The sequence below is a fragment of the Ranitomeya variabilis genome, chromosome 4 (genome assembly GCF_051348905.1).
Source record: "Ranitomeya variabilis isolate aRanVar5 chromosome 4, aRanVar5.hap1, whole genome shotgun sequence".
NCBI classification, from domain to species: Eukaryota; Metazoa; Chordata; class Amphibia; order Anura; family Dendrobatidae; genus Ranitomeya; species Ranitomeya variabilis.
Window position 1 is genome coordinate 398,589,639 of NC_135235.1, and position 19,579 is coordinate 398,609,217.

Below are 19,579 nucleotides of genomic sequence, written 5' to 3' on the forward strand. Positions count from 1 at the left end.
ACACGTCACCCAAGAACCATACATACGTCACACAAGCACAGCCCACACACACGTCACCCAAGAACCATTCAAACGTCACACAAGCATAGCTCACACACACGTCACCCAAGAACCATGCATACATCACATGTCACACAAGCACAGCTCACACACACGTCACCCAAGAACCATTCACACGTCACACAAGCATAGCTCACACACACGTCACCCAAGAACCATGCATACATCACGTCACACAAACACAGCTCACACACACGTCACCCAAGAACCATTCACACGTCACACAAGCATAGCTCACACACACGTCACCCAAGAACCATACATACATCACACGTCACACAAGCACAGCTCACACACACGTCACCCAAGAACCATTCACACGTCACACAAGCATAGCTCACACACACGTCACCCAAGAACCATGCATACATCACATGTCACACAAGCACAGCTCACACACACGTCACCCAAGAACCATTCACACGTCACACAAGCATAGCTCACACACACATCACCCAAGAACCATGCATACATCACATGTCACACAAGCACAGCTCACACACACGTCACCCAAGAACCATTCACACGTCACACAAGCATAGCTCACACACACGTCACCCAAGAACCATGCATACATCACATGTCACACAAGCACAGCTCACACACACGTCACCCAAGAACCATTCACACGTCACACAAGCATAGCTCACACACACGTCACCCAAGAACCATGCATACATCACAGAAGTACAGCGCACTAACCATGCTCATAGCATATGTCACACAAGCACTATGCACATGTCAGACACACGTGTATTGCACACAAGTACAGGATATACACCTCACAAACATACTTTCCAAACATGACCATAAAGCATCAGTCTTATTGTCGCTTACCTCATGCCAACACTGCTGAACGCTGCCCCCATGACAACGAATCTCAAAAGACTATTCCCTCTGAGAAGACTATTCCCTCTTTTTGCAAAGGGTGGCTCACCTCCTCGTCCCGAATCCTCGCACAGGGTCACTGTCTGCTCTCCGGCTGTGTAGTAAGGAGTCTGTCCTGCCAGCCAGTGTCACTCACCAAAGCAGCATGTTGTTCGCACTGCACTCTCCTGTCAGTCAGGAATGAAAGAGTTCAGGAGAGGCTGGTGTGGGTAGCCAACCGAGAAGCTGCCCAGTTGGGAAGATACGCCTGACTGTGGCAGAAACAAGGAGATTTTTCCAGCATCATGGCAAAAATAAGTTGTTTTTCCTCCAATTTTGCACAAGTTATAATAAAGGCGGCACAGTTTTGGCAAAATCTTTTCTCTTCTAATGCAATATTGTATAAATCATGGTAAAAATTACAGTGGTTCTGGTAAAAGAGCAGCGCAAATCCACAGCTTTTTTTGTGGTGAAATCTTTGCAAATTTGCAGAAAAATCTCCATGTTCTACGTGCAGGTTTGACCTTTAATATTTTTGTAGAGTTCCTGCAGAATTCGCTAGGTACATTGCACAAAGTGAAGATGCTGACAATTTGCACCATATATCCCTTTATGTGCCTATAATATTCCCAATGAGTAGATGAGCTTTGTTACACCGCATCTGCCTACATACTCAGAGTAATTTTCTCCGGCACTGTACCTGTAACAGGCGCAAGGTTAATATGGTTTTATATGGGCGATGTCCTTTACAGCACATTATAGCTCATTTTAAAATGCATTTTGGGACACTAAATATGAGGAATTCAGTAGAAAATTAAGGGAGAAGTGCTTGCGCTTTCAACAACAAAAAACAATAGAAGCTAGAGAAGAACGGAGGGAGGTCAAAAGAGAGTTTGACATATGGGCGGTAAGAAGAGAATTATTTAGAAAGACGCAAATGGAAATTGAGTTGAGAGGATATGGAGATAAGGCAGGAAAGCTATTGGCAAAGGGTGGGAAGGGAAAGAGTAATATACTAAAGCTTAAGACTAGAGAGGCTTTAATGGTAGATAATCCCAGGGAAATAAACGCAACCCTGCGGGAGTTTTATGCTGATTTATATTTGGAGGAGGCCAGGGGCACAAACAGGGGGCAGAGACTTTCTAAGAAAAATGAACATGCCTAATGTCACAGAGCCACAGTTAAAGGGAACCCGTCAGCAGATTTTACCGCTATAAGATGCGGCCACTGCTATTCAGGGCTTATCTACAGCACCCTATAATGCTGTAGATAAGCCCCCGGTCCGACCAAAAAGATAAGAAAAATACGTTTTATTATACTCGCCTGTGGGGAGGTCCGGGTCCGATAGGTGTCACAGGTCCAGGTCCGACACCTCCCATCTTCTTGCGATGCCGCCCTTCTGCTTCTTCATGGTTCCCCGGCATTGCACTCCGGCGCAGGCGAACTTATCTGCCCTGTTGAGGGCAGAGCAAAGTACTGCAGTGCGCAGGCGCTGGGAAAAGTCAGAGAGGCCCAGCGCCTGCGCACTGCAGTACTTTACTCTGCCCTGTTGAAGACGTCAAGGAGAGCGCTATGCATCAGCCAATGTTGTCACCAGACGAGCCTTTGGTGGTGGTGTTAGTCTGGGCAGGTGTGTCTGGTCTATACAGAACTGCCCTATACTTTGTGAATGGTACAGTGACAAGCCCCTACTACGTGAATAACATCATTAATACAGTCATTGTGCCTCTACACGAATAACACAGACCTAATTTCATCTTCATGGACGACAATTCTCCAGCTCATTGGGGTCACATCACTAGGGAATGGATGCTGGAGACTGTGGTACCTCAAATGGAGTGTCCTGCACTTTCTCCAGAGAACTTTCTCTGTTCTCCGGAGGACAGAGAATGAACTTCAATCCAATATTGCGGCCAGCATGCAGCCAGTGGGTAAGGAAAGGGTGAATCAAAACCCGAAAACCCCGCCCATATGACCCAAAACTGGTCCCGCCAAATACAGGTGACAGGTTCCCTTTAAAGTGAACCTGTCAGCAGTTTTGGCCAATATCAGATACACTGCCTTTCAGGGCTGATATACAGAATTCTATAATGCTATATACAAGCCCCCAACCCGACCTGTAAGTGCTATATACAAGCCTCCAACCCGACCTGTAACTGCTGCATACAAGCCCCCAACCTGACCTATAAGAACTGAAAAATGTTTTATTATGCTCACCTATGGGGCGTTCCGATGGGTGTCCCTGGTCTTGGTCCAGCGCCTCCCATCTTCTTACGATCACCGCCCTGCTGTTTGCTTCTTGTGGATGACACAACCCTTTATCATCCACACAGGCTCCCCGGCATTGCTCTCCTGCGCAGGCGTACTTCCCTGCCCTGTCGAGGACAGGGCAAAGTACTGCAATGCGGAGGTGCCAGAAAAGGTTAAAGAGCCCTGGCACCTGCGGGCATCATGTCGCGTTTGCAGAGGCCCTGATATGCCTAAACAGTAGAAGCCCCCCACAAGTGACCCCATATTGGAATTGGAATTGATCTAATTCCTTCCTGGTATGTGAATTTTATAATGTGGTAGCATATACTTAAATTGTATAGAGTGCATCAGGCTGGCAAACGTGAGTTGGGTAAGTTAGAAATGAATGTAGTAGTCCACGAATGTGTGGTACAGTCTGAAGCATTCTTTTATACACAGGCCAGGTTTGTCGGGGCAGGTGTCGCATTGCCAAATGGTGTCCTTGCGTATTCCCCTTTTGTAACACACTGCACCTTTTTTGCGACATTCTTTATTTGTGGTTTGAGGGACCTCACTGACTAAATGTTTGCCTGGTATGATATGAGCACCTTCAGTTCCAGAAGTACTGGGGCCCACTCCTTCCTGACTGCCAAATATCAGGGCCTTAATGACTACCTCCTAGAACTGAGGGTACCGGTCTGGCCTGCACATCGTGATAGCACGAAAGTGTACTTTGTACCACCCCTTGGCATTTCTCATGGCACTGAACGGCTGGAGGAATTCATCAGACAGATCAACTCCCCCCCCATGCTCTTGTTGTACCCCAGTACACAGTGTGGTTTGTGGACCTCTGTAGAGGTACTTAGTACAGTGGTGATGCTGCAGTTACCAAGTATGGTGGTCAACTAAAGGACATGCCTCTTGTACTTGTGCTCGACCACCATCATGTTGTCGCCACATTGGGCTCTGCTCTTGCCCTTCCTGAGCAGCTTCCCAATTAGCCTTTTAGGGTGGCCTTTTTGATTTTTTGCGGACAGTACCGCAGGCTACGGTACGTCGTGCAGAGGGACTTGAACAGTGGGATGCTGGTATAAAAGTTAGAGGTGATAACCTTTATCCAGCAGTGGGTGCATCAAATCCCACACAATTTTCACACTCGCTCCCAGGATAGGGGCATTCTAGGGCGTTCAATCCGTGTTTCTGTTCCTTCATAAACCCTAAACTTGTGGGTGTACCCTGAGGTACTCTCACACAGTTTGTACAGCTTGATTCCATACCTGGCCCTCTTACTGGGCAGCTACTTTCGGAATTTGAACCTCCTCTTGCTTGAAATGGATTACGGACTCATCCACGCAGATGTCCCTCTGGGACACGTACACCTCATTAAACTTTTTGTTGAAGTGATCAATGACCAGCCGAACTTTGAAAAGTCGGTCAAAATTGCGGTTATCTCGGGAAGGACACCGTGTATTATCATTGTAATGCAAAAATTTGTGGATGACTTAAAAATGTTTACGGGTCATGGCCAAGAGGAACTGTGGAATGTTATACAAAATGTCAACACTCCAATTTTGCCGATGTTCTGGCTTCTTCCCTAACCCCATGTGAAGAACCAGGTTCCAAAATGTCATAATTTCTACTGTCTACAGGGGTCCAGCTAGAAAATGATGCAGGGCGGTTTTGTGATAAAAATTGCTGGGTGTACAACTTTCTCAGCCACCATGATGTTTACAAAACTTTGAAAAAGTCTATTTCTGTGTGGCCGGTGATGTCCCATTGGATTCCTGATTGCGCCACAAAATCAGGAATCTGATTACGTCACTCAACGGCTGCAAGACTCAAGAAAAAGAAAAATAACTGCCAAAAAACGAGCGATCGAGTACTGATCAGCTCTCGGCAGAATGGGGGTGTGGAGTGGGGAGAGTGGAGGAAAGGGGGGGAGGCATGGAAGTGGTCAGCACCACAGCAGTCGCGGTGCCGCATTTTATTGAAGACGTACCCAGTACATATAAAGTTAATAAGTATCTGCCAATCGACACATGCTGGGTACGGCTAAGGTCGGGAAGGGTTTAAAGGGTTGTCCCACGAACAAAAGTTCATTTTAATCAATAGATATTGGAATAATAATATCTTCCACAATTGGATGTGTTTAAATAAAATGCTCCTGTGCTGAGATAATCTTATAAATGTGCCCCTGTACTGTGTAATGTCTGTGTCTGACCGTACAGGAACATGGTGTGATCATACCACAGCTCCTGGGCAGGGAAGAAGCAACAGAGTATACAGACATTACAGCACGGGATCACAGCTGATTCTTTCTTTTGAAGTAAAACCTTGTTTAAAAACAGGCAGTGAAATGTTTTGCCTCATAAAAGAATCATCTGCGATCCCGTGCTGTCATGTCTGTATACTCTTTTGTGTCTTCCCCTGCCCAGGAACTGATTTGCAGCAGCTCTCACCCTTCCATCAGAGCTCTGACTGTATAGAGTCCAAGAAGACCTCCGAGTCTCGTACTTCTATTTTCATAGCAATTGAAGTCTTTCAATTCGCAACAAATGAAATTTCCTGATCAAATTCAGCAAAGTTGGCGAATTAGAATGTTAGATTTGCTATTGAATATGCATCTCTCCATAAACAGAATTACACAGTAGTAAAGAAGACCACTGAACGCTGTCAGACCCCTGTGTTTGAAGGATGGGGAAGAACTCTGAGCCCAATCATGGTGCCTCCACTTCACCCCATGATACATGAGGAAATCAATATCCAGAAGATCCTAGAACTCACCTATAAGATGACTGAGCTGCTGACTGGAGAGGTGACATTGCTGGCAAAACTGGGACATTATACATAACATTATGAAGGGATAGGGATGATGACTGTATCATTGTGTGTCAGGTTCCTATAAGATGTCAGGATGTCGCTGTCTATTTCTCTATGGAGGAGTGGGAGTACATAGAAGAACACAAGGATCTATACAAGGATGTCATGATGGAGCACTACGAGCCCTTCACATCACCAGGTAATAGACAGGACTATATACATGTGCCTTATACGTAACTTTTTGCAAGCAATTAATTCACTCCCTGTATGTGTTTCTTACAGTTCCATTCAATAAGAGAGCAACAAAAGAGAGATGGCCCAGTCCTCTTCTCCCACAGGACTGGTCAGAAGAATATCACAAAGTGTATTGGGATGATGAGGTAAATGCAGAGAAGGTTTCATCAAATGTTCCCTCTGATATGTAGAAGGCTGTGAAGGTCTTATGTTCAGTCTTGTTTTATCCACCAGTATTATACACTGAATGGTCACTTTATAGCTTCCCTGTATTGAAATTAGAGCCACAAACCAGTAGGGCAGCTTCAATGAAGTGATCCCTTTTCAGTGTGAATGCACATTAGATTGAACATTTTAGATAAGGAGAGTGCACCATCAGTTATTACATGTCTCACACTGGTAACTCACCCTTTCATTTAAAATAAGCTTTGGAGGCAGTTTCTCGGGGAGATCTGTGCCCAGCCCTTAGCTCTTAACAGCTCATTTACATATAACAAAAATTTGGATTTCTCTAGAATAAGACATTGGATCACTGGTATCAAGGTATCATTTTATTCAACTTTCTATAACCTCCTGCACATGCCCATAGCATAATAATAATAATTTTATTTGAATAGCGACAACAAAAGAAATTGCACAGCACTTTACATATAGACTGTCTAGTAGTGTTGATGCTACTGAAGATGCCCTTTAAGAGTTAACAAGTTGGATTTCTACAGGAGACATGCAGCTATGATGTAACTTTTGGTCAACATGTTCATTTACAATCTTTTCAGTTTGTTTAAATCCTTTGATGCAACTTTTCCAACTGTGTGTGAATTTTTCAATGTTTGTTTCAGGGTACAGATCTCAGCCATGTGATGGGTGATGTGAATTGTAAAAAGGAGATAGATACAGATAGCTACACAGGTGAATATAACCTTAAAAACAATCAGTGCCAGAAACGCGCGTCGTTGTTGCCACCATCTTGTAAGAAACACACCTCTATTATGGGTATTTCTTGTTAATGCCCCATGATACATGTAGTATATGATTATTATACTTGTGACATGTTCTTTTTCACCTTTTTGCATATCTGGTAAGTTTACATTATCAGGCTTGACGCACATTATATGGAGATTTAGTGCTCTCTTCTGATCTGTCTGATAGCAGGTTAACAAAAATAAGATACTATCATCTACTCTCACCAATAATATAGTATATTTTTGCCCCTCATAAGGGACTTTGCTATTTTTTTAAACTCGTTTTGGTTACTTTACTCATTTTTGTACATTACACATTATATTGTGATCATCTTAGCCAGGTTTGACAGAGAATAGATATTTCTTAGTTCACAGACCTGTCATAAACCCAGGACAATATGCTCAATTGATGTCTGCGAATAGACTTTAGAAGCTTGTTAGTGTTGGAGATTCAAATTCTGGACCCCTGATATAATATGGAGACATCAGTAATGTGCTTCACTATTATGTACAAGAGAATTTTCTCAGCCTAAAATCCTCAATAGTATTTTTCTTTACAAGCATAATATACTAACATATATACAGATATTTATCCATGTCAGTTGGTAGAGTATTAAACACTAATCATTTTTCATTCTGAGTTTTGTTTTCCATCATAGGAAAAGGACACAAAACCCGGATTGATGCCATAATAATCAGTGGGGCCACTATACTTCTGTTTCCATAATTTTTGCTGCAGATCAGTGTTGGATATGAATTCTTTTTTCCTAAAATGGAACAAACAAAAAAATGTAAATGTAAATGCGAACACAGCCTGATGCTGTCTGCAAAAAAAAAATGACATCTGTGTCATCTGAGTGCTGTCTATTCTTCACAGATCAGTTGATATGAGCAGCTTTGAAAAAAATCTTTTTTTTTTCATAAAAGGAAAAAAACGGATGATACATGGATTGTACAAACGGATGAATAAAGGCAAATTTTCATGTATGCATGAAATTGCATAATTTTTTTGGCCATATGTGCAGTTCTATGTTTGCATTGCAGACGGGTGCAGGACCTGCCCTCTATTGCATACAATATCCTGGTCCATTAACTGGATGCTGAAATGTTTTCCTTTTTGGACTATCAGACACCTTTTTCAGCCGTACAACCCCCGAATTGAGGTGGAAAGGGAAGGAGGATGACGGACAGGTCTTGTACCCGTCTGGCAGTGTGAGGGAGTGGTCATGGTAAACCATTTTAGCAAGCGTACAACGGGTGAGAGAAGCTGAGCTTGTGCTGCCCTAGTACTGAGGAACCAAAATGTACCATGCAACCAGTGCTGGGAAAATGCTCCCATAGTAAAAAGTTTAAACATGTTAGAGGTGAAAAAACAGCTATGACAGTTTCTGATGAGAAGGAATGTACAGTTTGAAAAAACAGATACAGAAACTAATGTGATCACTTATACATTTGTGCAGAAAAGTGTCCATGGCCTTTAAACTAGGGGATGTACAAAAGTCAGGGACTGATAACTATGGCTTTCAGAGGTCACTCCTACAAATTCGTTTTCAGATCCCTTATTGCTCCCATATGCGTGATGGAAACCAATGTTTCTCTTTGCTGCCATAACGTAAAAAAAAATTATATTCAGATATAAAGAACTTGTTCTCCTTTCTATTATCAACTGCTTAATTCCATTAAAAACAAAACAAAAAACCCCTACACTTGCTCGAAAGTCATGTTTACACTGTATGTAATTGATAGTGATGAGCGAGTGTACTCGTTGCTCGGGTGACCTCCTAGTATTTATGACTGCTCGGAGATTTAGTTTTCATCGAGGCAGCAGAATGATTTACAGCTACTAGCCTGCTTAATTACATGTGGGGATTCCCTAGCAACCAGGCAACCCCCACATGTACTCAGGCTGGCTAGTAGCTGTAAATGATTCAGCTGCCGCGATGAAAACTAAATCTCCGAGCAGTAATAAATACTCAGAGGTAACCCGGGCGTGCTCGGGAAAACCCCAGCAACGAGTATACTTGCTAATCATTAGTAATTGATCATACTGCTGTTTCGTGCCTGGCTGGCTTTATGATCTATTGTCTAATTGATTTGATAATTGGATTGCATTACAATTTGTATTAAAATGTTATAAACATATATAATTATACTTATAAAAATCTTGTTTTATTCCTGACAGATGACTATACGATGAGCTCAGAGGGATATCTGATGTTTTCAGGTTTTACAGCAGATGATTGTGATATCAAATCAGAAATAGATGAAGACCATGCCAGTATCCAAGATATACATCCAGCCCTTCTCAGAAAACAACTATCATCGGATCCTTTTAAAGGGGTCCTTTTATCAAAGACTGATATAAAAAATGAAAGTCCCAGAATGGTTGATGAACATCAAACAGCTTGTTTAGGGGAAAACTTATTTTCATGTTTAGAATGTGGGAAATGTTTTAAACGTAAAAAATATCTTGTTAATCATCAGAGCATTCATACAGGAGCGAAGCCGTATACATGTTCAGAATGTGGGAAATGTTTTCATCGGAAAGGAAATCTTGTTTTACATCAGATAATTCACACAGGGGTAAAGCCATTTCCATGTTCAGAATGTGGGAAAAGTTATAGCGAGAAATCCAAACTTGTTGAACATCAAAGAAGTCACACAGGGGAAAAGCCATTTTCATGTTCAGAATGTGGGAAGTCTTTTAATTGGAAAGCAAATCTTGTTTTACATCAGAAAATTCATACAGGGGATAAACCATTTTCATGTTCAGAATGTGGGAAAAGTTTTATTCGGAAAACAAATCTTGCTTTACATCAGATAATTCACACAGGGGAGAAGACCTTTTCATGTTCTGATTGTGGGGAATTTTTTATTTCAAAATCAAATCTTGTTAATCATCAGCGAGTTCACACAGGGAAAAAGCCATTTCCATGTCCGGAATGTGGTAAATGTTTTAACTGGAAAGCAAATCTTGTTGCACACCAGAGAATTCACATAGGGGAGAAGCCATTTTCATGTTCTGAATGTGGTAAATGTTTTTTAGAGAAATCATATCTTGTTACACATCAGAGAACTCACACAGGGGAGAAGCCATTTTCATGTTCAGAATGTGGGAAAAGTTTTAATCATAAATCAGATCTCGTTAAACATCAGAGAATTCACACAGGTGAGAAACCATTTTCATGTTCAGAGTGTGGAAAATGTTATAAAAATAAATCAGATTTAGTTGCACACCACAGAATCCACACAGGGGAAAAGCCATTTTCATGTTCCGAATGTGGGAAAAGTTTTAAACAGAAACCCAGTTTAGTTGCACATCTGAGAAATCACACAGGGGAGAAACCATTTCCATGTTCTGAATGTGGGGAATTTTTTAGTCGGAAAACACATCTTAAAAAACATCAGAAAATTCATACGTTGGAGAAGCCATTTTCATATACAGAATGTGGGTAACATTTTACATACAGTAGAAATGATATTTTGTTTCTTACCAGAGAATTTTCACAGGATAGAAGCTATATTAGTGTCCTTAGTTTGGGAACTGTTTTTAAATACCGTACATCTGTTTTAGTCATACACCAAATAATTTACACAAGAGAACCTATATTCATGTTCAGAATGTGGGAAATGTTTAAGCCAGAAATCAGATTTTGTTAGATATCAGAGAACTCACACAAGGATGAAACCATTTTCATGTTCAGAGAGTGGGAAAGATTTTAAATCTGAAACCATGTCTTGTCAACCATAGCAAATTCACACAGGGAAGTAGCCATTGTCTTCAATTTCATGAATTTTATTGACCATGAGTAGAAGAAAATTAACATGTTGTAGTCTAGTAAACTCACATGTCTACAAGAGGAAGGGAAAACGGTTTAGAGCTCTACATGATTATCAGAAAATATATAAAATTATCAATTACCATTGAAATTAGTATCCAAATATTTCACCAATATATGAACCGTGTATATAAAAAATTCAACATGTATATGTTGCATACATTGTATAACTGCAGCTTAAGTGGGTTGTCTGGAGCTGCTCTGTTCCTTCCTATTTGACATCAGCTATGGAGTGAAGCTGCTATAATTGACCAGGAGAGTTGGCAACCATCCATTCCCAGTTTGTGTACTGCAATTAATAAAATGGCCTATTAAACCAGGTGCCTCATAGTAAAAGTCTAATTAAACCTCAATAACTCAGTGGGGTCACAATGTGTAGGCGCAGTCAGTCGTGGAAAAGCATACCTCCCAATTTTAAAAGACTGGGAAAAGAGAACTATATACTGGCATGCACACAAAAATAGTTCTCCTAGTGATGCCCTTTAGTGTCCCCATCCACTGCAGTACTTCTTTCATGGTGTCTACACAGTATGATGTGACTATGATGGTCATAAACGCTTCAAAGTTGTCTCTTACACAGTATGATGTCCCCATGATAAATTCTCCACACATTTTTCACCTTTAGTAGACCCCACATGCATATTAAGATGCTTACCAAGGTGCATTCCCTCACACAATGCGATTCCACCACAATGCCCCAATACAAAATGATGCCACCATCCATGGTCTCCAATACAGTAAGAAGTCCCCCCAGTGCCCCTATTACAGCATGATGTTTGAGAAGGCCACTGTTATGCCCTCAGGCTCCCCAGTACAGTATGAATTCCCATTTACACACAAAAAAATAAGAAAAATTGACATAATGAAAAAATACTCATCTAAATGCATTTCCAAAATACGATACTCTTGTCTGTACTGTGTGGACACCAGGCATAATATGATAGCCTTGAACCTGGTGGTATGAAACTGACTCACATGCTGAATAGTGGAGCAAGGAGCTGACAGTTCCCTGCTCCACCATTATATTAAGTTTAGTGATGAGTGAGTATACTCGTTGCTCGGGTTTTCCTGAAAACGCTCGGGTGGTCTCCGAGTATTTGTGACTGCTCGGAGATTTAGTTTTCCTTGCCACAGCTGCATGATTTGCAGCTACTAGACAGCTTGATTACATGTGGGGATTTCCTATCAACCAGGCAACCCCCACATGTACTCAGGCTGGCTAGCAGCTGTAAATCATGCAGCTGCTTCAACAAAAACTAAATCTCCGAGCACTCACAAATACTCAGAGACCACCCGAGCGTGCTCTGGAAAACCCGAGCAACAAGTATACTCGCTCATCACTAAGTTATCTTACTCCTGATGATACCGTAATTATTGAAGTTGGAACGCATCTATGCTCCCCCGGCTCACAGGACCCATTGGCGTTCGCTACAGCATAAGACTAATTAAGAATCAAATAGGTGTCTTGTCAATAGTTCAGATCACATACAATAGCGGCTCTCCAAGTCTGATTTCAGATCTAGTGAAAGAGAGGCGTCGGACAACCCCTTTGAAACTTGTTACCAATTATTAAATATCTTCTTTTACAACTTAGAGCTGTGTTTGGTTGTTTATTTATTAGCTGTATTGTAATATCCCTCCATGTGTATTGCACTGCTTCTGCAATTAGTGGCAAAACAAGCTGCTCTCACTATTGCCTGGTACCAAAGGTAGAAAAATAAAAATGAAAGTTGCAAACTGGTCTGTAGCACACGTAAGTAGCAAGTTGTTCCTACCTAAAGATGCGGTAACCCAGTGTCTGAAGTAATGTGTTTGCTGGATTTGTTAATTATCCAATATATCCAGCCTTTAAGGGATAAGGAGTAGAGATCATCCGTACATCGTCCGTCAGTTGTAGCTCTTTGCTTCTGTGCAAGAGTTCTGTGATGTCTCTGATGGCGAGTCCAAGTCTTCATACAACTTTGATGAAAATTACTGTTGTGAATTCTGCTCTTGGGCTCCCTCCGGTGGTTGTAAGTGGTAGCGCTGCTGTCTCTGAATTGCAGCATTTATCAGGTGTGTTCACTTTTTGCAAATCTGACTGGGCTATTTAGTCTTGCTTCACCCTTTAGTCAGTGCCAGTTGTCCATTGTTCCTGGAGGATTCACATCTCTGCCTGGTCTCTCCTGCTTTGCAGTTCTTTTCAACAAAGATAAGTTCTGGCCTTGATTTTTTGCTGTCCACATGCTGTGGCCTTATTGTTCAGTTCTTTTCCATGTTTTTTGTCTTGTCCAGCTTGGTCTGTATAAGGATTTGTTTAGCCAAGCTGGTATCTCTGGAGATGCAGATATACCCTCCATATCTTTAGTTAGCTGTGGAGTTTTTGTATTTTCTGTGGTGGATATTTTCTAGTGTTTTAATACTGACCGCATAGTACTCTGTCCTATCCTTTCTATTTAGCTAGAAGTGGCCTCCTTTGCTAAATTCTGATTTCAGTCTGTGTATGTTTTTTCCCTCTCCTCTCACAGTCAATATTTGTGGGGGGCTGTCTGTCCTTTGGGAATTTTCTCTGAGGCAAGATAGTTTTCCCTTTTCTATCTCTAGAGGTAATTAGTCCTCCGGCTGTGTCGAGATGTCCAGGGAGCGCTAGGTACATTCCACGGCTACTTCTAGTTGCGGTGTTAAGTTCAGGGTCTGCGGTCAGTACAGGTACCCACCTCCAGAGTACGTCTCATGCTGCTCTTAGGCCACCAGATCATAACAGTACAACTGGCCAACAATGAGTTAACCGCATCTCAGAAGAAGGGAAGGAAAGTGCTGAGCCATTTTTTTTTCTGTAGTCTGTTGTGTTTTTTTTTTTCTTCCCTCTTTACCTCTGGGTGGCTCAGGAGTTCGGCGCTGGTATGGATGTTCAGGGATTGGCTTCTCGTCTTGGATCAACTTGCTGCTAGAGTACAGGGTATTTCCGATTATATCGTTCAGACTCCGGTTTTAGAGCCTAGAATTCCAACTCCTGATTTGTTTTTTGGGGATAGGTCCAAATTTCTGAGCTTTAAAAATAACTGTAAACTGTTTTTTGCTCTGAAACCCCGTTCCTCTGGTGATCCCATCCAGCAGGTTAAAATTGTTATATCTCTGCTGTGTGGTGACCCCCAGGATTGGGCATTTGCCCTGGAACCTGGGAATCCGGCGTTGCTTAATGTAGACACCTTTTTTCAGGCGCTTGGGTTATTGTATGACGAACCTAATTCAGTGGATCATGCTGAGAAGACCTTGTTGGCCCTGTCTCAGGGTCAAGAAGCGGCAGAATCATATTGCCAGAAGTTTAGAAAATGGTCTGTACTGACTAAATGGAATGAGGATGCCTTGGCGGCAATCTTCAGAAAGGGTCTTTCTGAATCCGTTAAAGATGTTATGGTGGGGTTCCCCACGCCTGCTGGTCTGAGTGATTCTATGTCTCTGGCCATTCAGATTGATCGGCGCTTGCGCGAGCGCAGGGTTGTGCACACTATGGCATTGTCTTCCGAGCGGAGTCCTGAGCCTATGCAGTGTGATAGGATTGTGTCTAGAGCTGAACGACAAGGATTCAGACGTCAGAATAGGTTGTGTTTTTACTGCGGCGATTCTGCTCATGTTATTTCTGATTGCCCTAAGCGTACCAAGAGAATCGCTAGTTCTGTTACCATCAGTACTGTACAACCTAAATTTCTGTTATCTGTGACCCTGATCTGCTCATTATCGTCATTTTCTGTCATGGCATTTGTGGATTCAGGCGCCGCTCTAAACTTAATGGACTTAGAATTTGCCAGATGTTGTGGTTTCCCCTTGCAGCCTTTGCAGAGTCCTATTCCTTTGAGGGGCATTGATGCTACACCGTTGGCTAAAAATAAACCTCAGTTTTGGACACAGCTGACCATGTGCATGGCGCCAGCCCATCAGGAAGATTGTCGTTTTCTGGTGTTGCATAATTTGCATGATGCTATTGTGCTGGGTTTCCCATGGTTACAGGTGCATAATCCGGTATTAGATTGGAAATCTATGTCTGTGACTAGTTGGGGTTGTCAGGGGGTTCATGGTGACGTTCCTTTGATGTCAATTGCCTCCTCCCCCTCTTCTGAAATTCCTGAGTTTTTGTCAGATTTCCAGGATGTATTCAATGAGCCCAAGTCCACTTCCCTTTCACCGCATAGGGACTGATTGTGCTATTGACTTGATTCCAGGCTGTAAGTTCCCTAAGGGCCGACTTTTCAACCTGTCTGTGCCAGAACATACCGCCATGCGGAGCTATGTTAAGGAGTCCTTGGAGAAGGGGCATATTCGGCCATCTTCTTCACCATTGGGAGCAGGTTTTTTTTTTTGTTGCCAAAAAAGATGGCTCCTTGAGACCCTGTATTGATTATCGCCTCTTGAATAAGATCACGGTCAAATTCCAATACCCTTTGCCTTTGCTTTCTGATCTGTTTGCTTGGATTAAGGGGGCTAGTTGGTTTACTAAGATTGACCTTCGAGGGGCATATAATCTTGTTCGTATTAAGCAGGGTGACGAATGGAAAACTGCGTTTAATACGCCCGAAGGCCATTTTGAATACCTTGTGATGCCATTCGGACTCTCTAATGCTCCATCTGTGTTTCAGTCCTTCATGCATGATATATTTCGGAATTATCTTGATAAATTCATGATTGTATATTTGGATGATATTTTGATTTTTTCAGATGATTGGGAGTCTCATGTGAAACAAGTCAGGGTGGTATTTCAGATCCTTCGTGATAATGCCTTGTTTGTGAAGGGGTCTAAGTGCCTCTTTGGAGTACAGAAGATTTCTTTTTTGGGCTTCATTTTTTTCTCCCTCATCTATAGAAATGGATCCGGTTAACGTTCAGGCCATTCATAATTGGATCCAGCCCACATCCGTGAAGAGCCTTCAGAAATTTTTGAGCTTTGCTAATTTTTATCGCCGTTTCATTGCCAACTTCTCCAGTGTGGTTAAACCCCTGACCGATTTGATGAAGAAAGGCGCTAATGTGACGAATTGGTCCTCTGCGGCTGTTTCTGCCTTTCAGGAGCTTAAACGCCGATTTACTTCTGCCCCTGTGTTGCGTCAGCCAGATGTTTCTCTTCCTTTTCAGGTTGAGGTTGACGCTTCTGAGATTGGGGCAGGGGCCGTTTTGTCTCAGAGGAATTCTGATGGTTCCTTGATGAAACCGTGTGCCTTCTTTTCTCAAAAGTTTTCGCCTGCGGAACGCAATTATGATGTCGGCAATAGTGAGTTGTTGGCTATGAAGTGGGCATTTGAGGAGTGGCGACATTGGCTTGAGGGGGCCAAGCACCGTATTGTGGTCTTGACCGATCATAAGAATCTGATTTATCTCGAGTCTGCCAAACGGCTGAATCCTAGACAGGCCCGATGGTCCCTGTTTTTCTCCCGTTTTGATTTTGTGGTCTCGTATCTTCCGGGTTCTAAGAATATTAAGGCTGATGCCCTCTCTAGGAGTTTTTTGCCTGATTCTCCGGAGGTACTGGAACCGGTCGGCATTCTGAAGGAAGGGGTGGTCCTTTTGGCCATTTCCCCTGATTTGCGACGGGTTCTGCAAGAATTTCAGGCTGACAAACCTGACCGCTGTCCAGTGGGCAAACTGTTTGTTCCTGACAGATGGACTAGTAGAGTGATTTCTGAGGTTCATTGTTCTGTGTTGGCAGGCCATCCTGGTATTTTTGGTACCAGAGATTTGGTTGGTAGGTCCTTTTGGTGGCCTTCTTTGTCGCGTGATGTGCGTTCTTTTGTGCAGTCTTGTGGGACTTGTGCGCGGGCCAAGCCTTGTTGTTCCCGTGCTAGCGGGTTGCTTTTGCCTTTGCCGGTCCCTGAGAGGCCCTGGACGCATATTTCTATGGATTTTATTTCAGATCTTCCGGTTTCCCAGAGGATGTCGGTTATCTGGGTGGTTTGTGACCGGTTCTCTAAGATGGTTCATTTGGTGCCTTTGCCTAAATTGCCTTCCTCTTCTGATTTGGTTCCGTTGTTTTTCCAGCATGTGGTTCGTTTGCATGGTATTCCGGAGAATATTGTGTCCGACAGAGGTTCCCAGTTTGTTTCCAGGTTTTGGCGGGCCTTTTGTGCTATGCTGGGCATTGATTTGTCTTTTTCTTCCGCATTTCATCTGCAGACAAATGGCCAGACCGAGCGAACTAATCAGACTTTGGAAACTTATTTGAGATGCTTTGTGTCTGCTGATCAGGATGATTGGGTGGCTTTCTTGCCATTGGCCGAGTTTGCCCTTAATAATCGGGCTAGTTCGGCTACCTTGGTTTCGCCCTTCTTTTGCAATTTTGGTTTTCATCCTCGTTTTTCTTCAGGGCAGGTTGAGCCTTCTGATTGTCCTGGTGTGGATTCTGTGGTTGACAGGTTGCAGCAGATTTGGGCTCATGTGGTGGACAATTTGGTGTTGTCTCAGGAGGAGGCTCAGCGTTTTGCTAACCGTCGTCGGTGTGTTGGTTCCCGGCTTCGGGTTGGGGATTTGGTCTGGTTGTCTTCCCGTCATGTTCCTATGAAGGTCTCTTCCCCTAAGTTTAAGCCTTGGCTTATTGGTCCTTATAGGATTTCTGAGATCATCAATCCGGTGTCTTTTCGTTTGGCCCTTCCGGCCTCTTTTGCCATCCATAATGTTTTCCATAGATCTTTATTGCGGAAATATGTGGTGCCCGTTGTTCCCTCTGTTGATCCTCCTGCTCCTGTGTTGGTTGATGGGGAGTTGGAGTATGTGGTTGAGAAGATTTTGGATTCTCGCCTTTCGAGGCGGAGGCTTCAGTACCTTGTCAAATGGAAGGGTTATCGCCATGAGGATAATTCTTGGGTTTTTGCCTCTGATGTCCATGCTGCTGATTTGGTCCATGCCTTTCATCTGGCTCGTCCTGATTGGCCTGGGGGCTCTGGTGAGGGTTCGGTGCCCCCTCCTCAAGGGGGGGTACTGTTGTGAATTCTGTTCTTGGGTTCCCTCCGGTGGTTGTTGGTGGTATTGCTGCTGTCCCTGGTTTGCAATCATGGTCAGGTGTTCCTGCTGATTGCAGGCCTGACTGGGGTATTTAGGGCTGCTGGATTCATTAGTTAGTGCCAGTTGTCCATTGTCCTTGGAGGGATTGCTTCTCTCTCTTGTTCCTCTTGCTCTGCTGCCAATTCAGCTAAGATAAGTGTCTGGTTTTTTGTCTCTGTGCACACATGCAGTGTGCTTGTAATTCAGTGCAATTCATTTGTGTTTTTGTCCAGCTTAGACTTTGTTTGGATTTTTCAGTCATGCTAGATTCTCAGGAGTTGCAGATATACTTGCTATGTCTTTAGTTAGATGTAGTATATTGGTATTTTCTGCTGTGGATATTTTTAGGATTTTAATACTGACCGCTTAGAATTCTGTCCTATCCTTTTCTATTTAGCTAGAAGTGCCTCTTTTGCTAAACTCTGTTTTTCTGCCTGCGTGTGTCTTTCCTCTTATACTCACAGTCAATATTTGTGGGGGGCTGTCTATCCTTTGGGGCTCTGCTCTGAGGCAAGATAGAATTCCCATTTCCACCTATAGGGGTATTTAGTCCTCCGGCTGTGTGGAGGTGTCTAGGACGGGTTAGGCACACCCCACGGCTACTTCTAGTTGCGGTGTCAGTTTAGGGTTTGCGGTCAGTACAGATACCACTTACTCCTGAGAAAGTCTCTCATGCGGCTCCTAGGTCACCGGATCACAACAGAGAACCCCGTCGAGGCCTGCGGAACCTCTGTTAGCGAACAGCAGGTGTGGGATGTACTGCTCCCAGTCGCGCCGTTGAGTCTCAACCAGCATGCGTAGCATCTGTTTGAGGGTACCATTGAAGCGTTCACACAAGCCATTGGTCTGTGGGTGATACGCACTCGATACCAGGTGCGTCACCTGCATTCTCTTACAGAGAGCCTCCATTAGGCGAGATATAAATTGGGTCCCTTGGTCAGTAAGCATTTCTCTGGGAAATCCTACATGTGAAAAGATGGCCAACAGGGCATCCGCCACCTTATCTGCCCTAGTTGACGACAGAGCTACTGCCTCTGGGTACCGGGTAGCGTAATCTACCACAGTAAGAATGTATTGCTTTCCAGAGCTGCTGGGGACGGCCAGCGGGCCCACAATGTCCACCGCGATCCTCTGGAAAGGCTCCTCTATCACTGGCAAAGGGATCAGGGGAGTCTTAAGAGCAGGCCCCGCCTTCCCCACTGTTTGACAGGTGACACATGAGCGGCAGTAGTTTGACACATCTGTCCCCATCTTAGGCCAATAGAAGTGTTGAGACAGCCGGGCCTTAGTTTTGCTGATCCCCAAGTGTCCAGCTAGCGGGATCTCATGGGCAATCCGTAACAACTCTCCCCGGAATTGCTGCGGGACGACCAGCTGTCTTTCCCTCAACTACTCCTTTTGCGATTTTCCGGGTACTGTCTCCCGGTACAACCTTCGTCTTTCCCAGAACACCTTCTCCTTATCAGTCTAGGAGAATGGCGTCCCGGCGAGTAGTCTCAAACTCTCTAGGCTCACATCTGTGTGCAGAGCGGCCTGAAACTCCTGGCTAGGGGAAGCCAGAAG

The 19,579-nt window shown here is 43.6% G+C and overlaps 1 protein-coding gene across 2 annotated transcripts in view; it reads left to right on the forward strand.

The window, feature by feature from the left end:
• LOC143764890 (uncharacterized) overlaps nucleotides 1–12,598 on the forward strand; it is a 29,581-nt gene extending 16,983 nt beyond the window's left edge. For both annotated transcript variants that reach the window (XM_077250969.1, XM_077250970.1), the window contains exons 3-7: nucleotides 5,795–5,971; nucleotides 6,052–6,175; nucleotides 6,259–6,356; nucleotides 7,050–7,119; nucleotides 9,355–12,598. In XM_077250969.1, the coding sequence (XP_077107084.1) occupies nucleotides 5,795–5,971; nucleotides 6,052–6,175; nucleotides 6,259–6,356; nucleotides 7,050–7,119; nucleotides 9,355–10,628 (1,743 nt within the window). In that variant the 3' untranslated portion in view covers nucleotides 10,629–12,598. The remainder of the gene's footprint in view (nucleotides 1–5,794; nucleotides 5,972–6,051; nucleotides 6,176–6,258; nucleotides 6,357–7,049; nucleotides 7,120–9,354) is intronic.
• The last annotated feature ends 6,981 nt before the right edge of the window (nucleotides 12,599–19,579 follow it).